Below are 21,870 nucleotides of genomic sequence, written 5' to 3' on the forward strand. Positions count from 1 at the left end.
AAATTTACAAATGCTTGGAAAAGCAATTTAAATAAAATAAAAAATAAAAACAAAACTACGCATAAACTCAATTTTTGCCGCCACATACGAGGATTTCTATCAATTATGGTGTCTTTCTTTGAAAATCGACGAGAATTAGGCTAATTTCTTTACTAATATTTGCTAATTACTTTAACATTTTTTTACTTACTTCCAGGATTATTGCACAAGAAATATGAACGACAAAATAGCCGAGTTTATTCAACATCTGCGAGAATTCGGACTACTGTTTCAGCGGAAGGTATTTAAGAAAATGTTTGCTCAACGTAAATAAAAGCAAAAAGAAACAAAATAGGAGCAATGAATATATGGGTTTAACTTTTTCTCGGGGGACCCGAATAATTGGAATTCTGAATATTCTGGTTGTGCCCTTGACCATAAAAACTCCAATAGAATTATCAAGGGGATATTATAAGAACCTTTTTTCACCGTTTGAATCCATAGAACACTGGTTTACCATGATCCGATATATTCTCTCAAAAATGGGCACTTCAACATGCCCCTTTTTGGATCCGTTGTTTGTTTTCGGCTCCTTGTTTGTTTGTTTTTGAAAGTTTTAAATTTCCTTTTTATAAGATAAATCACCCCACTTTGTCTTTGACAGTATTTTGCTACCACCACATTCTAGACTGGTGCATCATTTCCAAAGTCAAGTCTGGATAAATGTGTTTGCGCATACAGTCTGTTAGACAGTCTTTGGTTATTGTGCCGTTTCCGGCATGTGCTGCACTTTCTGATAGCGAATCTCTTGGCAAAGAATTGGAAATTACAGTGGTATGACCGACCCTCAGTTGTGGCCTGTGGGGTGTGCAGTGGTTTTTTTGAGTGTACAAATATGCAAACAAATCTGCCACCATATCCCAGTTTCTACTGTTGAGTGTCTTACGCACACGAAACTGTCTGTTCCAACAAATGCATTTTACTTAATATCTTATTGTCAACATCAATAGAAAAATAAATATTAAAAATGTAAGGGAGCAGATTTTACTTCAAGGCTAATATAATCAGCTTGAAATGGAGGTAAAAAGAAAACATGGTCACTTCTTATTGCGAAGTAAGGTATTTAGAAAGCGATTGTAAACATATTATAAAAGAAATAAATAAAGAAAATAAACAAAAGGAAAGAAAAAAAAAATTTTGGTCTCCTTCCCTTATCCTGGTGTTCTATTAATTAATCTGATAATTAACTCTTGCCATCACAAAGACATTGAATTTTCTGGGGATAAAGTCTGTTTTTATTTGAAGAAAAGTTCCCCCCCCCCCATGCCTTTAGCCAATCAGTAAAAAAAAAGATTGTAAAATTCCCCATTTTTACCAAATATTTATGTCAATTGAGAAAAATCCCATATCGGATGAAAGCTTTAAATTTATATGTTTTACTTACCACAACCCAACTACAAGTTTTAGACATCTATTCATTGATATTTTAATTTTTATTATAGTAATTGACTCAATATAGTATAGTATAGTATATAGTATAGTATAATATAGTATAGACTCAATAACTAAGTAATTGAGTCTCTCAGCCTCACAGCCATCCTTCTTTGCTGTAGAATTGCTCATGTTTTTGTATGTTGCTGTGTTCACCAAATTGAACAAGCTAAAATGAAAAAAAAATAACAATTCTTATCTTTTTTTAATGGAAGAAAGGGTATATTAATCAGCAATAAACATAACAAAACCTGAAGCAAAACTTGTTTCGGTAAATAATCCCCCCGCTAGGCCTAGTTAACCACCAAAAACAAAACAATGAACGACAAAAAAATCAAATAAAAAACGATTCGGTACAACCCATCATCAATCCCTCTAACCAAAAAATTCAACAATGTGGTTAATTTAATAAATAAAAAAAATCAGAGAACTTTATGGTTGCAGTCTAATATATGTAATAAAAGCTTGTATTGCAAATCATTACATTTCAATGCGTTTCACTACGTTTCAGTGCAAAACAAAGAATTTGATTGTGAAAATTCCTGTGGCTAAAATAATGTCAATTTTTTGCTTACTTAAAATTTCTTGCAAAAAAAGACCAATCAGGCTTAGCTTCCTTTTAATTGGCTCAAAATTTAATACAGAAACAGTAGGTAAACGCAGTAACGGGTAAAAAGGCGGGGCTGTTTGGATTCTCTTTCTAAGATACATTCTAGGAACAATGTGGCTTGATAAATGAATTATGACGATTGACGTAAAAAAAAACAAAAAAAAAACAATGGAACTTACACACTTTTTAACACGGAAAAATGAGATAGTGAAATGTGACGATTAATGTCACATAAATAAAATTAAAGCACACTCTTGAACACGGAAGTTTGAGGCAGTAATTTTTTTTTGAAAAATTATATCGATAAATTATATTCATCTAAAAAAGTGAATTAAAAAATATCTTGTACTGGAAAGAATTCTCTCGTCAAACCTGATTTTAACAGAATGAGTAATTCCCGAGAAAATACTAAGATTTATCTTTTTCCTAAATACTTTTCTTGAGAAAAGAGCCAAGAATATTAACTCTTGATTCAATGTTTGTCATGACAAAGAATACTCATAGGGGGGAAGTAAAGGGAGTTTGCGAAACCCCCCCACCCCCTGTAAGACCAAATTATTAATCTATCCAGGTAATAAAAACACTTCCCAACAAAAAAATATATAATCTTGGCCAATCAGAGTTAAAATTGGTCCACAGGAGTGACTTAAGTCTGGCTCAGGCATGGCCGTATCAAGGAAGAGGGCACCCGGTTTGACCCCCCTCCCACGAATTTTTGTCTGACTCGTAAAAGAGCAACAAAAATACATGCAATTATTTTTTGTTGCGTTTTGTAAAGCTTTATCCCCCCCCCTGAAAAAAAAACCTGGACATGGCCTTGGGATCAGGCATGCGTCTTTTTTTTTCTTGGAAGTAGATGAGCCTGTTATGCAAAAAAAAAAAACGGTCCAAAACGTAGAATATTCGAAAAATCACAGAAGAAACGGATACCAGAAACGGAATATAATAGGATATGAAACATGTGAAAAACACAGGCAAGTTCAGTATATGGAATAGTAGTTGAAGAATTTGGAATAGTAGTTGCAAAAAAGTGGAATTGTAAAAACGGATTATGTTGATATGTAACCCAGGTGTAAAAGAAAGGCCATTTAAAAATGTGGAATTGTGGTTGAAAATAATAGTGGAATAAAGTGGGAGAATATAAACGGAGTGTGCTAGCATATGAAACATGTGTTAAACACAGGCAAGTTCAAAATATGTAATAGTAGCTGAAAATTTTGGAATAATAATTGAAAAAATTGGAATAGTCGTGGAGGGAAAAATGGGATAATAGAAAAAGAGTCTGCTAGTATGTGAAACAGGTACACACCAAAGGCTAGCTATAAAGCATCAGTAGTAAGTAGTAGTGGTAATAGCAATGTATTATCCGAAAAAAAAAACAGAGACAAAATCAATCGGCAGCACACCAAAAGCGTCGCTTGCGAGGGTGTGCTACAAACAAAAATAAAAAAAATAGAGAGAAAAAAAAAGTATAATTTATAATAAGCAGAAGGGCCAAACCGTGTGCCGACAAAAAAAAACTTACACAAATCATTCATACACAATAAAACAACATAGTATCATGATCCCAAAGCAAAAAAAAAAACAAAACAATTACTGTCAAATTTAATTCCATCCATCTCAATCTGTTTCGAAGGTATACTTAATGTGGAACTGTAGATGAAAAAACTGGAATAGTAGAAAGGGAGTGTGCTAGTATGTAAAACAGGTGCAAAGGATTGGCTAATTAAAAGAATACATATATATATATATATATATATATATATATATATATATATATATATATATATATATATATATATATATATATATATATATATATATATATATATATATATATATATATATATATATATATATATATATATATAATATATATATATATATATATATATATATATATATATATATATATATATATATATATATATATATATATATATATATATATATATATATATGCTACCTGTTATGCCCTTTTGGTATAATTTTCTTTTCTTCAGCGTAATGTTCAGCAAAGTTTAAAAAAAGACAATTATTTATTTATTTGTTATTTTAAATAACCACAGTTTTTCTGGATAACGCTAGATGCTGTTTTAGAAAAACAATATCAGTTTAAATGCAAATTTCTTTGCAGCGCAAGGATGGTCGATTCTATCCTACCAGATTGGCTTTGAGTGTCATACCTGGAGCGTCCTCGCATCGACTTGAAATGGAAAATCAGAGCTACATGATAGTAGAAAGCAATTATCGACTCACAGCCTACACAGACTCTGAACTACAAATAGCTTTGATCTCATTATTTGCTGAACCGATGTATAGGTACTGCCACTCTATTGCTACGTTGTTTTAGTATTAGTCGGGGGGGGGGGGGGGTGGGTTATTGAATCTGAATATTTGCTACTCTTTTGTCATTTGCCGGCCTAAAAATGTTTGTTTGGCAAATAGGGCGATTTTTTATTTAAGTAGTTGTCTCCAGTACGTTTACACACTTTGTTTGTTGGTAGGGGGGGGGGTATCAAATCAGCAAAGAACTATGTGGTTTAAAGGGAGATAATCGATAATATCGACACAGTGACTGGATTCAATGTGCGATGAGTTGGAAACCCTTCTACGGGCGGGTAAGAGTCGTCGTCAATCCTTTTGTTCTCCAATGAAACTACAATGCTTAAATTACGACTTGCGGGAAAGTCCGCCCATGAAGTAGATAAGGGGAGGGGGTGGGTCCAATGCTTCTCCTGACTCCGACACGGGAAAGATTTTAAACAATACATATGCATAAAATTACAAAACTAAGTAAATGACAGATACTTATTACAACAGTGATATATAATTGCAAAATTAGATAGTTTAAGGCCACCCTTTCGATTATTTCTCTACGAAATAAATACAAAAATAGACTCGTTACTTCAGAGATCGTGGTTGCAGCGATAGTTGCACCCTAGTAAGAGACGAAGACGTCCCATAGTAATTTAAAAAAATAGTCCAAAACCCCTAAAAATGGTGTCAGATTGAATCACAAAGTACACCATTGCAACTGCCTTTGGCCGGAACCCCTTTAAGGATAAAACAGTAGCATTTACTCTAAAAACAAGGAAAGTGGCTGAAACCACGATATTCTGCATCGAAAGCATCTTTTTCTTCAGTTTATTTTCTCCGCAGCTAGCTGGGCCCTCGAACATCATGGAGAGCTGTTTAAGGGCTCATTTTAAATGAAATTGCTACGTCTAGTGCCTTTTGCTATTAACAAATTGTATATTAAGTGTGTCCAAACTAGAGTAAGATAATCCAGTGTCTGTAGCAATGTATAAATAGTCTTTTTAGTGTTAATTTCTCTTATAGCAGAAAATATAATAATACGACTTCTAGGGGGTAGGTATATCCTCCTTCCAGCGGGTAGCCAAATTAAAAGTTTTGAAAGGTGCCCCCCCTCCCCTGAAAACTTACATATTTTGCAAAAATAAAAAAGTTGGTCTTGTGAGTGAAAGATTGCTTGGAAAATGATACAATCCAAAGTTATGAGCTTTCAAACTTTGAAGTAAATTAAATCTAAAGTTTGAAATTTATAAACCAAAAAATGGATGGAAAAAAACTGACTGGTGTAAGAAGAAGAAGGATTTATTGAAAAAAAAACATATCAACAAAAAATTATTGCTGCCTCCCCTAAAAAGCAAAGCTTGTCCGTGGGGGAGGTAGAGAAAACAAAATCCTTAAAACAAAGAATACTTGGACACCGACACCACTAATACCATCACACTAAACAATAAATACAAAATAATATCATATATTATACTTCCTCTGGAAACATCTTACAACAGAACCCCCACAAAGATAAATCGGTTAATCAGTCAAAACTCATATTCAGCAAAAAGCAGTTCCTTAATGATTTTTCTAAAAATATTGGGGTCACCAATAGTCTTAATATCACTATTCAAACTATTCTATTTCCACGTATCTCTATAAAAAACAGAAAAACATGAACGGGAAGATATACCTCTAGGTACACAGAAGTCCGCGCTACCCCTTGTATCATGAGAATGAACAGTAGACCTAATGGACAATAAATCACCAAAACAACGAGGCTGAACATCCTGCTGCAGTCCAAAAATAAACCACAATACATAGAACTCACGAAGGCCTGCAGCCGGCAAAATTTTTAAAGTTGGGTAAATTTCTCTAACAGACATACCGGCTAAAATTCTTACCGCATGATTTTGTAGAACTCTTATTGGTTTTAGGGTAGAAGAAAAAGTAGAAAGCCAAATACTCGAACAATAAAGTATATACGAGTGTATTAAAGAAAAATAAAGATGGCGAAGGACAGACTTGGGAAAACAATGTTGGAGTTTCTTCATTATACCGAGATTTGTTGCCAGAATTTTGCTAGTTAAAGTTACACGTTGCTTAAAAGATAGAGTTTCATCTATTACAATCCCAAGGTATTTAAAAGAGACAGTCCGTTTTATAACGCCATTGGACATACTAATTCCTTGATCCATGGGTAAAAGTTTGATGATCGCGAGAAAATAATAAAGTTAGACTTAGCCATGTTAATCCTTAATTTATTTACCCTCAGTCATGCTATAATTCCATTAACTGATTCCTTCATGGAAATCTGTAGCAGCTCCGCTGTCTTAGCTGTGCTAATGGCTGTTGTGTCATCAGCAAAAAGTGAAACTGTGTCATTAGTCGGGTTTACCGTTAGTTCATTTATTCCATAGGAAAAATTATTTAGACAATTTGGTAAATCATTAATAAATATCAAGAATAATTTAGGACCGAAAACTGATCCTTGCGGAACACCTATTTCAATACGCTTTTTTTCGGAAGAAGAATCATTTAGTTGGACATACTGATAACGATTACTTAAAAAATTTCTTAAAAAATTTAATGATTTACCCCTCAAACCATACACCTCACACTTCTTAAGTAGAAGTTCATGATCCACAGTATCGAAAGCTTTCATCAGATATAAAAATATAGCTCATATTTTGAAACCTTTATCTAATACATCATTAATAATAGTTGTCAAATAAATCATCTCCTGTTCCGTTGTCCTTTTTCTACGGAACCCAAATTGTGTCTCTACCAGTAACTTATGATCCTCCAAAAAACTTATCGTTCTAATACTAAAACACTTCTCTAAAACACGGGAAATAATGTGTAAAACAGATATCGGTCTATAGTTTCCTGGGTCGTTTTGAATACCACCCTTATGAATTGGGGTTACATGGGCAACTTTAAAACAGTCTGGGAATTTTCCTTCACGAATACACTCATTAATTAACCCACATAAAACTTCAGCTATAACAGGAAAAATACATTTATGCGTTTTTAGAGTAATATGATCGCTACCAGATGAATTACTACCCAACCCATAAATAATTTTTTTAATTTCATCAACTGTTAGAAGTCTAAGGTGAAGAGACACATCAATGGGGTCCCTCAGTAAGGACTCGGAAGTTGGGTCACCACTATCAGGCACAACTGACATAGCTAAATTCAGACCAATATTCGAAAAATAACTCTGAAATTCATTGCATATGTCCTTTTCAGAATTCAAATTCTTTCCCATTAAACTAACTAATTCATCAGGTACACTATTTAATTTTAATCCAATCACTTCTTTTATTAGTCCCCAGGTTTTCTTAGGGCATCTTTCGACCTCCTTAAACTTTTTCTCAAAATATTTCTTTTTTTCATTTCTTAAAATTGTATTCAACCTATTTCGATAAATTTTATATAATTGCTTATTTTCTTGTGTCGAATTAATTATTTGAGCTCTAAAAAATTTATCTCTTACATTTATTTGCTTCATAATCACAAGACTACTCCGATGTTTTTTACTTGAGTGCTCTCTATTAAACAATTTCAATATGACTATTTGACTTATCAAACTCTGCAAATTTTCATAAAATAAAACAAACTTTGAATTTTTGTCCTGAACTTCGCCTAGAACATCGTAGCAATCCACCTTTTCTATATCATTTTTTAGTTTTACAATCGCATTTTTACTGATCACTGGAATCCTTGATTTTTGCCTTTAACCACCTTCGTGACAGTTCTAAAGCTAGCTGAAACTCCAAAGTGGTCAGATACATCGTTGATAAGGACCCTGGGAAGACTCAAGGGTACATTAGAAAGGATGTTATCCAGAAGCTTAGCTGATGTTCCTGCAATTCTTGTAGGGATATTTATACAAGGATGAAACCCATTGGATAAACTTCTATTAATAAATTCAGTGCTAGCAGATGACTGATCAATAAGGTCAATATTAAAATCCCCCATAATAAAACATGGCATAGAGTTAATCGGAAGTTTCATTAATTGTTCTTCAAATAGGTCCATAAAGTCTTGGAGCAGGCTCTGTGGAGGTCTATACACTACAACAATACAAAAATTCAAATTCTCTCTAGTTATATGTAAAGCAAAACACTCGCAAACTTTCTCTCTATATATTGTAAGATCTTCTCTTATTGAAACCTTATAATCAGCCTGAATGTAAGCTGCTAGGCCTCCATGTTGGTAATACTCTCGATTCCTTACATATTAATTGTAACCAGGGATATCTAGTAATTGCAAGTTATTATCTTTTAACCACGTTTCAGTTAAAGCGATCACCTGAAAGACATTAGTATTAATTAATTCTGAAAAAAAAACTATGCCCAAAATTCGATCCCTGACAGTTCAAATGAAATATGTTTAGGCCAAAACGGCCCCTATAACAATACAAGGGTATTGTTTCTTCCTTAAAGATATTTGATGGTTCATTTGTGAAAATCTCAGTGGCATTAATATCTAAATTTCTATTTATCCTTTCATTAAACTGGCTGGAAATATCAACCCTTCGACTTTCAAGTTGCAGGACATTGCTGTTCCCAGGAGGAAAAACGATATCTCTAACCATCATCAATAAAAGTTAATGTATGTGACGGTAGAGGGTAGCGGTGGCGGAAAAATCATTATCAACTAAACATATACCTAGACCTAGATAAATACAAAAAAAAATAACAAAATATATTCCGTCAAAGCGGACATACAATTTAAAAAAGCAAACTATTGCAAGCTTCATGGCATAAAGCAAAACCATTCAAAGACATCAGCGCGCTACCACCCACTCAAAATAATTTCACATTAACAGAATTTTAAATTATTTACTCAAAACTAAAAATCATCATTAACCCAAAAAATTCAAAATCATCACTATCAATTTTTCCATATCTATTTGATTAAACCAAGCGAAAAAGAAAAGATAATTAACCAATAAGTAAACTAAACACATTCAATAAAACACTCATTTTTTAGCACCTCTGGAAGCTGTGGAGGGAGGAGGCTTATGTGCTAGTTCCTCAATCCATTCATCACACGTAAACTTCATTTTCGTACCACCCGGACGTTCAAACTGAAGGTATGGTGGAACTGTGTTTGATACCCATGAAATGATACCCATCGTTTTAAGACACAATTTTTTTTCATAAAGTTTTTTTCTTGCCTCTCTCACAGAAAATGGGGCATCATCACTCACATAAATGTTTCCCTGGTTTGCTATATTTCTTCCTTTAAGCTTCTTCCCATTTTTAAGGATTTCAATCTTGTTTCCACGGTTTTTTACATTAACCTTAAAAAATTTCTTATCCTTTTCTATTGCAACAACTGAAAAATGGGGTATCACTGGTAAATTTAGTCCATCCGTACATATCTCGGTAAACATACGTTTGGCTTGATCTTGATCCTCACAGATTGCATTCCATACAACCAAATTATTTTCGTTAGGCTGATACTCTGCAGCCATAAGCCTATCAGACATACTTAGGGTCTTTTCTTTAAAATATTTAACTTCTGACTGCAGGTTAAAATTATCGTTTTTCAACAAAGAAATGTCATTTTCCACAGCATTTGTACAAGCCTTAATCCCGGATAATTCAGACCTTAAGGCTAATTGCTCTGATTCAATTGCTTTTATTCTATTTTCTACTACAACGAATCGCTGTTCAATTGATTAGGCTGAGCTATGAGTTTCACGTATAATGTTCATCATCTTTGCAAATTCCTCTGATAGGCTCATTAACGAAACCTGAGCTGCCACTGGCTTCCGAATATATCTGGATTTCCTGACGTATTTGGGCTACTTGTGGCAATATCTTCGCTAGAATCAATATCTGGACGACTCCTTTTTTTTTTTTTCTTGCCCATCTTAACTTAGTAATAGCTAAAATTGACTTACTGGCAAAAGAAGAAGCCACCAGTCCTAAATAAGTCCTTTTCCCCCACTGTACTATTCCTTTAATCTCATATCACGAATAATTTGAGCCTTAAATCACTTTGGGGGAATAACGGCTAATCATTTCCGTTGTTGAGTTTTATTTAGGGAAAGGCTTGTATTTTCAGATTGTGTATTATCAGATTGTACAAAGTTTTCATTATATCACAGCATGCAGATAATTTAGCAATAATCCATCGTCATTCATTTCATTTCGTGATTCATAGAGTGGGCGATAGCAAGCAATACGGTCTTAACCGGTTGAGCAATGAATCATGACTGAAATTGATCATGACATGACTTGAGTCTAAGATTTACAAGGTCATAAACTCTCCTAATTTCTTCATCGTTTAGGAGGCGCAAATCTCTCTTCAGTGGTTAATGGTGACCTCCTAAATTTTAAATGGCACAGCCTACAAAATGCTCTATTTTTGGCATTTCCAAATAGAAAAGATAGATTTGGTCTCAAATATTTTCGGGAAAATACTTCTACAAAATAAAGTTATCAGTGCTATAGTGTCATAATGAAAGTATTCAAGCTTCGGGACAGAAGTCGGAAAACATCTTAAAAACCTTTTCAGACACAATCTAATTTTTTCATTGTAGACTCAAAATATGTAAAAATTTCTTGGAGTCATTTGAAGTTTCACAAGCTACCACCGTCTCCCCGTCAAGGGGATGGGAGCTCTCTAAAGGTTGATAAGTTTGATTAACTCTTTTGATGTTTGCCTTGATTGAAAAGTTTTTTTTTTTGTATTTTAAGAAAATTCTATATAAGCCTTTTTGTTACTTTTTGATGAGTCGGACAAAATATCAGGTGTGTGTGTGTGGGGGGGGGGGGGGGGGTGACCCCCCCTCCCTAAAAGGAGAAATCTTCAGAGGCTGTTGAAAAAAGAAGTGTTTGTTGGTTTTGAAGACATGATCAGTTATCACCGATCAGATCAGATGATCATTATGATCAGACATGCTCGCTGATAATATATTTTTCAAAATCTAGGGGAGGGAATTTTTTTCAAATTTTTCTGATGTAAATTCCAAAAAGGGTATTTTTCATTGAAAATACCAGAAAAAAGGTGTTATTCGATATTTTTGAGAGGAAAAAATCTGGGGGGCAAATTCCAGCCTTGCTCAACTACCCCGCCCCCAATTGGCACCACTCCTGAAAAGCTGAGATAAATTCTATCAGTTCCTGAAGGCTTGAATGCTAATAACCTAACGACAAGTTTTGTCACATTGAAAAGGTACTTGAGGTATTCACGTTTTTTTGTTTTTTTTTTATTACAAGCATCTGTAATAGTAGCGTTCTCTTACATTTTGTATTGTTTCTCACATTGCTTATTTTTGTGATTTTTTTCTGTGCTTATTTCTGTGCTCTTCTTTCTGTTTTCATAATCCATTTCTTCTTCTGTTTAACAGCAGGTAGGCTTTTCGGAAATACTATTTAGCCCTTTTCCTTATGCCTTACTTTATGGGTTACAAACCCACTGGCTTAATCGTCTTTTATTTATTAGAAATTTTCATATATATTTCAGTATATGTTTTAACTCAAGGAATTGAATTATGAGATGATAGATGTCGATTTCTATGATGTGTGCAGGTATAGTTGGCTAGGCTCTTGGCTAATAGCGAGATTTTGTGGTGTTTGAAGCATTTTAACAGTTTACAAAGCAAGGTATGTTGTATAGATGTTAGTATATTACATTCAAAATAACAATGACCAATTGTTTCATTATTGACATTTCAATGTCTGCAAAGAGGAGACGATGTAGATTAATCAGTTGAATTAGGAAACACGTACACGGAGGTAAAACAAGTTTTTCCAGTGGTTCCAGAAAAGATTCCATCATAGATTTTAGTATAATACTGATTGGGAAAGGGGAAAAGGATAGGATTATTTTTGTTAAAATTGATATCTGATAGTCTCCATCGGAAAATATCTCTAATCGGGATTTGTCTCCCACTTGTCTGGTCAATATTTATAGCATATTTTGCTATTTCATCAACCTGATGATTACCACTTATACCAGAGTGGCTAGGAATATAATGAAGATAAGTTCTTATGCCACTTGAAGCAAGATTATCTATAATACTGAGACAATGATAAGTGTCAATGTCCAAATTATACTGAGTAGCTGAGGCCAGCAGCTCAAGGCATGATAGATAGTCAGAAAATGCTATAATCTTATTTTAATTAGCAATCAAAGGCCGGTTTTTCGTAAGATATTCTAATGCCATGATTGTGGTGTTCAACTCGGCACATATTATTCACGCAAAATTAAATTCCGTTCCCCATTACAATTTTCAGGTGAGGAAGGAAGGCACCTCTTGCTACGTCCTCATTCATTTTTGAACCATCAAAAAATGTTCAAAAGTTGTTTTTATAGGTATCTGTATTAGTTTAGTTAATTTTGGTCGTAGCACGATTAGTGGGGGTTAGGTCTGTATTCTATTTTGAGACATCAGTCTGTACTTCTGAGACTGAGCGAGTCAATGGAGAGGAAAACAAAGACTCGAAACTTTTGCCGATGGGGAGTCTATCTTCTGAACAATTGCATGCTTACTCACACTGTCTCTATATATAGCTTGATTTCTTAACCAATTGGGAAGTGTGTATAAGCTAATTTATTCAATTTTTGTAAGATGTTTTTTAAAAGAAAGCTACGTCTCTCCCTTAATGTTGATAATCCACTCTCCATAAGCAGAAACATGGTGCTTGTGGGTTTCCTAAGACCAAATATGAGACTTATTATATCATTTTGTATTGTTTCAATTTATTGCATCTGGGTCTTTGCACATGCACCATAGACAATGAGCCCATAGTCAATATGGGGTCTTATATGTGATTTATAAAACTGGAGTAAGGTTTTTTCCTTACATCCCCAGGGTGTGGAAAGAAGTCTTTTTAGTATATTTGTTTTTCTATAGCATTTTTTTATTGTGTTTGAAATGTGGAGGTAGAAATTAAGTTTTTGGTCGAGCATGAGACCTAGGTAATTAATATGATTATCTTGCGGAGTAGTTGTTTCATTTTGAGATATTCTTGCATTAACATTATTTCCATTTCGGTGAAGTCTGATTGTTTTTGACTTGGTAGGTGCAATGGGTAAATCTGAATGCTGAGAGAATTTTTCTAATTGGAAAAGTGACTTTTACAGCTTTGACTGTGATATCTCAAAGGTGTTGCCAGATGATCATAGTACCAGATCGTCAGTATATTGTAGATTCATTTGGGGGAGGTTCATGTTGCAGAGATATAGGGCAAAGAGGAGGCAGCTGAGGACTGCTCCCTGAGGAAGACCTTTGGTTATTGTCTTTTGGGGTGAAGAGGCTGAACCGACATAAACAATGAAACTTCGCAATTCTATGAAAGATTTTATGAAAGATACTAGCTGGGGGGGTAGTCGAAGAATAGCAAGTTTATCAAGAAGGATTTAGAGCTTCACATTGTCGCAAGTCCTTTAAAAAGATAGAAAAGCTGCAACTATGACATTATTTTTTGAGAATGATTCTTTTATTGTATTATTCAGAATTATGAAAGTATATTTTGAGGAGTGGTGTTTCCTGAAGCCAGTTTGAGTGTGAGGGATCACATTATTTTTTTTCAACAAACCAGAGGAGTCGGTAATAGATCAATTTTCTCCATTATTTTTCCCATCACAGGAGTAATCATTATGGGTCTTTAAGACTCAGGGTTATTTTTGGGTTTATTTTTCTTTAGGATTGGTAGGAGGGACGATCATTTCCAGATATTGGGGAACATAGATGAAGCCCAAGCATGATTAAAATATTTTAGAAGTTCCTGTTTGTATGAAGGGGTGACATTCTTTATCCATGTAGGGTGTATGTTGTCATAGCTGCCGCTAGTCTTGGTCCTAATATGATGTATTGCATTATTCATTTCCTGGATTGAAAAAGGGCTGGTTATATTCTGGGATCCTGGCCGTGGTTGGTAACTTGGGTTCATAGGGATCGGGGATATTTTGCTACAATTATTTGATGTTAGCTTATTAACAAAAAGAGTGGCAAATAGCTTAGCTTTTTCCTTATCATTGTCATAATGGGTATTACTATGTATAAGCTCATACAGGAGGGGGTTGGGTGAAGTCTTTTTCCCATAAATATGGCTTATGACTTTATGTATAATTTGCTCATGTGTTTCTCTGGAGATTATTTGCAAAATTATTCCAGTAGTTATATTTAGCATTTATTATAGTCCTTTTTAGATTAGATTCTGCTTGTAATTTTTTTTAAATGTGTAGTAGGTGATGGTTTTTTTATGAATGCTCTCCTAGCTGCCTTTTTTGTTCTCCATTTATTTTGACACTCATGTGTCCACCATGCTTTGGGAATGTGTTTAGGGAAGGTTTTCTTGGGTGTTGTCCTTTGGATAGCATGATAAGCTGTATTTATTAGTAAAGATGCCAAAACTTCAACATGTGTGTCAACTGTTGTGTTTGAAATGCATGAATTTTTGGTGAAACTTATAACTTCATCATTAAGCTTATTTTGGAACATAGGCCGATTTGCTTTAGTGTTGACATATCTGGAGGTATGTGATAAGATTTCAGCAGGTTCATTTAGGAAGCAAACGATAGCAAAATGGTCAGTACATAGACTATCAATTTTATTTATATAAATTTTATTCAAAATATTTAATGACACAATTTGTAGGTCAATTGTAGAGAAGTTGCCACTTTTGTGGTTGAAATATGTTTTCAGGTTTGGAGGGGTAGCAACAGTTAATTCAATATTATTTAAAGTCATACGCTCAATGAGCTTGCCAGCTTTATTTGCTGGTTTATTCCCCCACAAAAAGCTGTGGGCATTGAAGTCTCCACAAATTATGATATTTTTAAACATATTAGAATTATTTATATAATTGAAGAAATCCATGGCATCTGTAGTTTGGCCATTAGGGTTATAAAAGCTTATTATGTAAGTTTTTGTATTATTCAGCCAAACACTGATACCAATTGCATCAACATCATTTACAAAATCTGGAAAGTTGATGCCACAGAATTTTATATAATTACTAACAATTAAAGCTACTCCACCTCCTTTTCTCTCTGATAATCTATCCTTTCTCAGGATAGTATATCCCACAGACTTAATTTGTTGATTTTGGGTTAAATGAGTTTCCTGGAGGCAAGCAATATTGATGTATTTATTATTCATAAAAGATAATAGTTCATTTAGCTTATTTTCTGTGAGTGATCTTACGTTCCACTGGAATATTGATATGTGTCGTGTTGTTGATTTATTTTTCATATGACTGTGTATCAATGTTCAGCTTTGTTAATAGTAAAGCAAGATTTTTTTTTGCTTGAATGAGCATATCATCAGGGATGTAGATTTTTGCCGATTCTGCATTGATTTTTGTTTTCTATAATTTATGTACATTCATGGCCTCGACTGCATTCCAGTTTAAAATGAATAAGCATATATTTGGGGATTGCTGGTTTAGTTGTGCATCCTGTTTGTCAGTTAAGGGATTAATTCTAGGTAGTGTTTCTGGTTTGTTTCTTCTTGGGAGGGGGGGCCAGGCTGACCTCATCTCACTGGACAAGGAGGCTTGTTGACTTGGTGATTCTTTCTGATAGGGATGTGAGCTAGGGGGCTTAGAGGATGGTGTTTTATAAGAGGTACTTGATGCATTGGGGGTGTTTGACTTGGGAGTTTTGGTTGGTTTCATTATGGACTTTATTTGGTATTGTTGGGCAGCATTTGCTTTAATTGCTGCAAAGGGGTATGGAATGGCCTTCTCTGTTGCTTTTTGGAGTGTTAGTGCTCTTTTCTTATATGCAGGGCATAGTGATTTATTGGTAGATTCATGTGGGCCTTTGCAATTGATACATGTAGGCTGAGTGTTGTTGCAAGTTGTCAACTCTTTAGGATGGAATGCTATACAATTGCTACACGCTAGGAGAATTTCATTTCATTTGTTTGTTGTGTGTCCCAGTTTGAGACACTTCTGACACTGGATAGGCTTTGGTTTGTATTCCTTGTGCGTGCCCAAATAGGAATAACTTTTCTGGGATATTAATTTTTTCCTTCAGTGTAAGTAAGAAGGATCTACTTGTTTTTAGGCCATTAGAGTTAGGTTTACCAAGTTGGGTAACATCTTCAACTGGGATTGTGTTGCCAGCCCTATCTGAGAGCCCTTCTTTTAACTCCTGAATGGGTATCTCTGGGGGAACATTATAAACTACTATTTTCTTTGGGGATTGTTTTGGGTTCCATTTAGATGCATTAATTGGGGTATTTAGAAGGGATTTTAGATTAATTATTGTGTCTGCTGATTTCTGATCTTGGGCAGCTATTAGCAGAGATCCGTCACGGTGAATATTAAGAGAGAACATTGATTTTAGCAAAATGAAAATTGCAACTCTTATTGCATTAATTTTTTTTATTTCAATGGAGGTATAACTATAAATTTAAGGTAAATTCCTCAGTTTTGGTAGGGAGGATCATCGGCAGGAAGGCGGGTAGGGATTTTGAGAGGGAAGATTTTTTCCCTTTTTTTAGACTTTGTAGAAAGAACCCTTTAAAACGCATCGTCATAATTTACACTGACGTTAGTCCCTAATCTGATTATTGTCCTATTGTCAGAATTGGAGCTATCATGTGAACTTTGTGATAATGAGCTTGACCAGCCAACATGGGTATCAATTTCACTGGTATGTGGGGTGGGATCTGGGGGGACTTTTTTTGGAGGACTTCTAAGCATTCCCTATTGGAATAAGCTTGAAACTAAAACAAGAAAGGATATTACAATGATAACAGACCTTCTGCACTCTACTGTGGGGAAAACTTCACCATCCACAAAAGAAACACCACAGTATTGCCCTGAGGAGGATTTTGAGTACGATTGGTTCGGTACAACTACCGATAAATCGAGATAATAATTCACAAGAAATTTATTTTAAATTTCTTAAAATGTTGCTGCTGTCCTTCAGCCCCAAATTTTATGTGTTTACAATACTATTAATGCTTCATCTTCTGTGGCTATTTACGAGTTTCTGCTTGAAGCCATATTAATCTTAGCGTTTATTATCTTTCTAGTTGCTTTTATCTCTCCTTATTTCGGCAAAGTTATATTTACTCATTCTTGTGTTTTTTTTATTGTTCATTCTATTTTTTGTTGTTGTTCTTCTTTTTCTAATTTTCTTCTTTATGTTTATATAAAACTCTGATAACTTGAAACTCAGTTAGTGGAATATTTGTCGTGAAAGGTTTGGTAAGTTCTACAAACATTAATCATGTTTAGAGATCACTCTATAAAGGAAAAAACCCGCAGTTTCTAGTTTCTAATACATATTTCCAATATCCTAATTAATATGTCTAGTGTATCCACTTTGCCTTTGAAAGAACGATGAAAACTGAATTTATATAATAAAAATCCATTAATTAATTTATTCATTAGTTAAGTTGAGTTGTACTTCAATCTTTTTCCCCATCCCCTCTTCTCTATCTTCTTCTTCTTCTTCATAGAAAAAACTTGAAACTTATTAAGAAGATGATTTGATTTAAAAGAGTGGAAAAGCAGTCTTGCCTTATGCCCTTGCCTTACTCTTGAGGCGAAGTCAAGCAGCTTGTTGAAAACTGCTTGTAGACAACTTCATTTTATCATTTACATTTTCTATCGCTTTTTTTCTATTTTTTATCACTTCTGTGGTTTTTTTAACTTTCTGAAAGCTCTTTTCAAACACCCTCAATTTTTCTTATAGATTCTTTGTCACTTCTGCTGTTTCTATTTTTTACTATTTCTGAGTTTCTACTTCTTTCTCTTGAGGTAAAGAGTCTGTCTACTCGCCGAGTATCCAAGCTGTGCTACTGAGATGCATGGGATTATATATTATTGTTCATACAATGATGCAAAATACTTATTGTTCGTTTTTTATTAAAAATATGTAGGCAAGGCCATATCTAGTTTTTTTCCTTACCGTTTTCAGTTTTTTTCGGGGGTGTGGGGGATGGGTACAAAAAAAACTTCAAAATGCATCAAAAAATTGTTTATATGCATTGTTGTGGAGTTTTTACGAGTCGCACAAAATTTCGCCTAATCCCTCCCCTGGATACGGCCTTGTCTGTAGGATTTGTTAAGTGATGTGTGTATATGAAGGCAGGCAGGCTGGCCATAGGACCAACTTTGAGCTCTTTACCTAGCACAATTAATAAAAAAGAAGATGTTTTCTGCCTAAATGTGTTTCCTTTTTGGCACGGTCTCCTCTCTAATAAGAAGAGACAGTGTTCGTGATGCAGTCAATGTAATCCCTAAATGTTAATCAAAAATTGTACAGGGCTTAAGAGAGAGAAAAAACGGGTATAAAAACCTTATATAATAACAATTCGAATATTTCGATTCCACCTCCAATTGAACTTTAACATTTTTTTCGTTGATAAAGGTTCCCGGACGTGGAGTCGAAAATTGGGATTTTTATTATTCAATGCTTCTTGTGGTTTTTTTTTCACTGTTTTATTTAAATTATACTCGTTTTTTCTCTCTGAAATTCTGTAAGTGGAAAAGCAGTGTGGTCTAAGAAACTATTTAATCAAGAAATAGAGTAAAAGAGCTGCAAATTATTAATAAGCCAATTATAGCTAATAATTATGGCTAAATTAGTAAGCTAACAACGAACATATATTTGTTACATATGGGGTACACTCCCACCCCCAACCACCAGTTTGTATACTAAAGTTGAATCCTTTTTTTCGCTGCTCTGTCACAAGGGGAGTGCAATAAAAAAATTATTTTTGCTGCACTTTGAGAATGACGGCTATTGTATTAGTTGCATTTTTTCTGCGCCTAATTACGTTTTTTTAGGTTACCTGGCACATTGTTCTCTGTGATTACAAGAGACAGTGTCCGCGAGGCACTCAAACACGGAATTACCGCTGCCCAAATCATTGCCTTTATTAAAAGCCACGCCTACCGTGATAAGATGAGAGATGATCCAGCGATTAATCCAGTTGTTGCAGATCAGATTCGACTTTGGGAGTTGGAAAGAGAGAGGCTTACCTCCCAAGAGGGAGTTCTGTACAATCAGTTTTTGTCTGCAGCTGATTTTGAGCTGCTCCGAAATTATGCAAAAGAGATCAATGTATTAGTGTGGGAGAGTGAACCGCGCCGAACAATTGTAGTTACTAAGGAAGGTCATGATGAGGTGAAAAAGTTTTGGAAAAGGCATTCAAGGGATAGATAGATGTATCCCCTTTTATTTTTTTGTTATAATAAAAAACACCAGTAAAATAAAACTTTTGACTTTCAGGTGAATATCAATGGGTACATTTGCAAAATTTAAGTGGATAGCATAACAAAAAAAGTAGTGATTTGAAATTCCATTATCATTTTCTAGCACTTTGTTTTGTTTTAATCTTATTTTAAGGGTTTTTTCTTTTTAAATATAAATTAATTTAATATAACTTAAATCAACAAATAAATTAATTTTATAGTTTAATTACTTTAATGGTTGAATAGAAATTAAGCTGCTCATATGTCACCCTACCCAAAACAAATCAGTTAGAGTAGATTTAAAGTAGACAATGTGTCTAGGATAAAGTAGAGTACACAAAAGACAAAGTACGAAAACACAGTGCACAAAACAAACCAGTAAGAGTAGATTTAAAGTAGACAATGTGTCTAGCATAAAGTAGAGTACACAAAAGATAAAGTACGAAAACACGGTGCTCAAAACAAATCAGTAAGAGTAGATTTAAAGTAGACAATGTGTCTAGCATAAAGTAGAGTACACAAAAGACAAAGTAAGAAAACACGGTGCACAAAACAAATCAGTAAGATTAGATTTAAAGTAGACAACGTGTCTAGCATAAAGTAGAGTACACAAAAGACAAAGTACGAAAACACGGTGCACAAAACAAATCAGTAAGAGTAGATTTAAAGTAGACAGTGTGTCTAGCATAAAGTAGAGTGTACAAAAAAAACAAAGTACGAAAACACGGTGCACAAAACAAATCAGTAAGAGTAGATTTAAAGTAGACAATGTGTCTAGCATAAAGTAGAGTACACAAAAGACAAAGTACGAAAACATGGTGCGCAAAACGAACCAGTAAGAGTAGATTTAAAGTAGACAATGTGTCTAGCATAAAATAGAATACACAAAAGACAAAGTACGAAAACACGGCGCTCGAAACAAATCAGTAAGAGTAGATTTAAAGTAGACAATGTGTCTAGCATAAAGTAGAGTACACAAAAGACAAAGTACGAAAACACGGTGCACAAAACAAATCAGTCAGAGTAAATTTAAAGTAGACAATGTGTCGAGCATAAAGTAGACTGCAAAAACAAAAGACAGAGTACACAAACGCAAAACACAAAAATACAGAGCACAAAACAAGTAGATTCGAAGTTGGCTGTTTATCTTACATCGAGTAGAGTGCAAAAATACAAAAGAAGTACAAGAAAAGAGCAATAGAATAGGCATCAATCTGGGAATACTGGAATATGATGGAAATCTAAAATACAGGCAAGTTCACCTTTTTTTGCAGCACTGACCTGTTGATCAAATGGTAAAACAAATTTCATTACGAGGTGGTAAATACAGTGAAAACCTGTCATATATAAATAAAAACACCGAAGGAAATTCTATTTACTGGTTTTGGAAAACGGAAGTGTAAAATATATGGAAAAGATAAAATTGTATCAGTTAGACAATGGCTCTATAGGTATGCCGCAAAAAAGAAGAGAACACGGAATAGACCCTAATTTTGGAATATTATGACATGCTGGAAGTCTGAGCATCCGGGTGGTTTTAGTCATCCAGGTTTCTATTGCAGGAAAACCAAATGATGAAAAAATATTGTTAAAGTTTCAGTTTTTTAATGTTATCTTCAAAGTTTTATTTTTAAACTTTTGAAGTTTTAGTCTTAAGGTTTCAGTTTGCCGAGGCTTATTGCTGTTCTTCAATGTTTGTCAAAAACTTTTAAATTGCAAGTGAAAGGTGATTCACGTCAGAAAACTCCGAAAAAGAAGTTTTCAAAGACAAGTCAAGGTTATATTAAACTTAAGATCAGCAAATCTATAACAATTAAAACTCAAAGCGACCAGAAATTACTAACAAATTAGTAATTTCTGATTGCTTTGAGTTTTAATTGTTGTAGATCTTTATTTCTGCTAAAGCTTTAAAATAAAACTGTTAAAACTAAAACTTTTAAACTGAAACTTTTAAAACTACAAAGTTTAAAGTAAAACTTTTAAACTAAAACTTTTAAACTAAAACTTTAAATCTAAAACTTTAATGCTATAATCTTGAAACTAAAAGTTTAAGACTGAAGCTTTAAAACTAGAAATTGAAAAACTAAAACTTTAAAATTAAAGCTTTAAAACTAGAACTTTAAAGCTAAAACTTTTAAGACGAAAGCTTTATAACTAAAATCTTAAAACAAAAACTTTAAAACTAAATATTTACACTGAAACTAAAACTATAGTTTCGGTTTTTAAGTTTTAACAGCTTTAGTTTTTAAACATGAAAGTTTAAAATTTTTAGTTTTAAAGTATTAATTTTGAAAATTG

General features: G+C 33.8%; 1 protein-coding gene across 1 annotated transcript; it reads left to right on the plus strand.

Annotated features, from left to right (window-relative positions):
• Positions 1-202: 202 nt before the first annotated feature.
• Positions 203-19,633, plus strand: LOC148947093 (general transcription factor IIH subunit 4-like). The gene is made up of 3 exons (XM_089097258.1): positions 203-280; positions 4,218-4,402; positions 19,165-19,633. Exons 1-3 carry the CDS (start codon positions 215-217, stop codon positions 19,541-19,543), a joined length of 630 nt encoding a protein of 209 aa, XP_088953384.1. The 5' UTR covers positions 203-214; the 3' UTR covers positions 19,544-19,633.
• Positions 19,634-21,870: the final 2,237 nt, after the last annotated feature.

Source organism: Artemia sp. Qi Xiang Cuo, chromosome 11, assembly GCF_049724085.1.
Source record: "Artemia sp. Qi Xiang Cuo chromosome 11, ASM4972408v1, whole genome shotgun sequence".
Classification (NCBI taxonomy): domain Eukaryota; kingdom Metazoa; phylum Arthropoda; class Branchiopoda; order Anostraca; family Artemiidae; genus Artemia; species Artemia sp. Qi Xiang Cuo.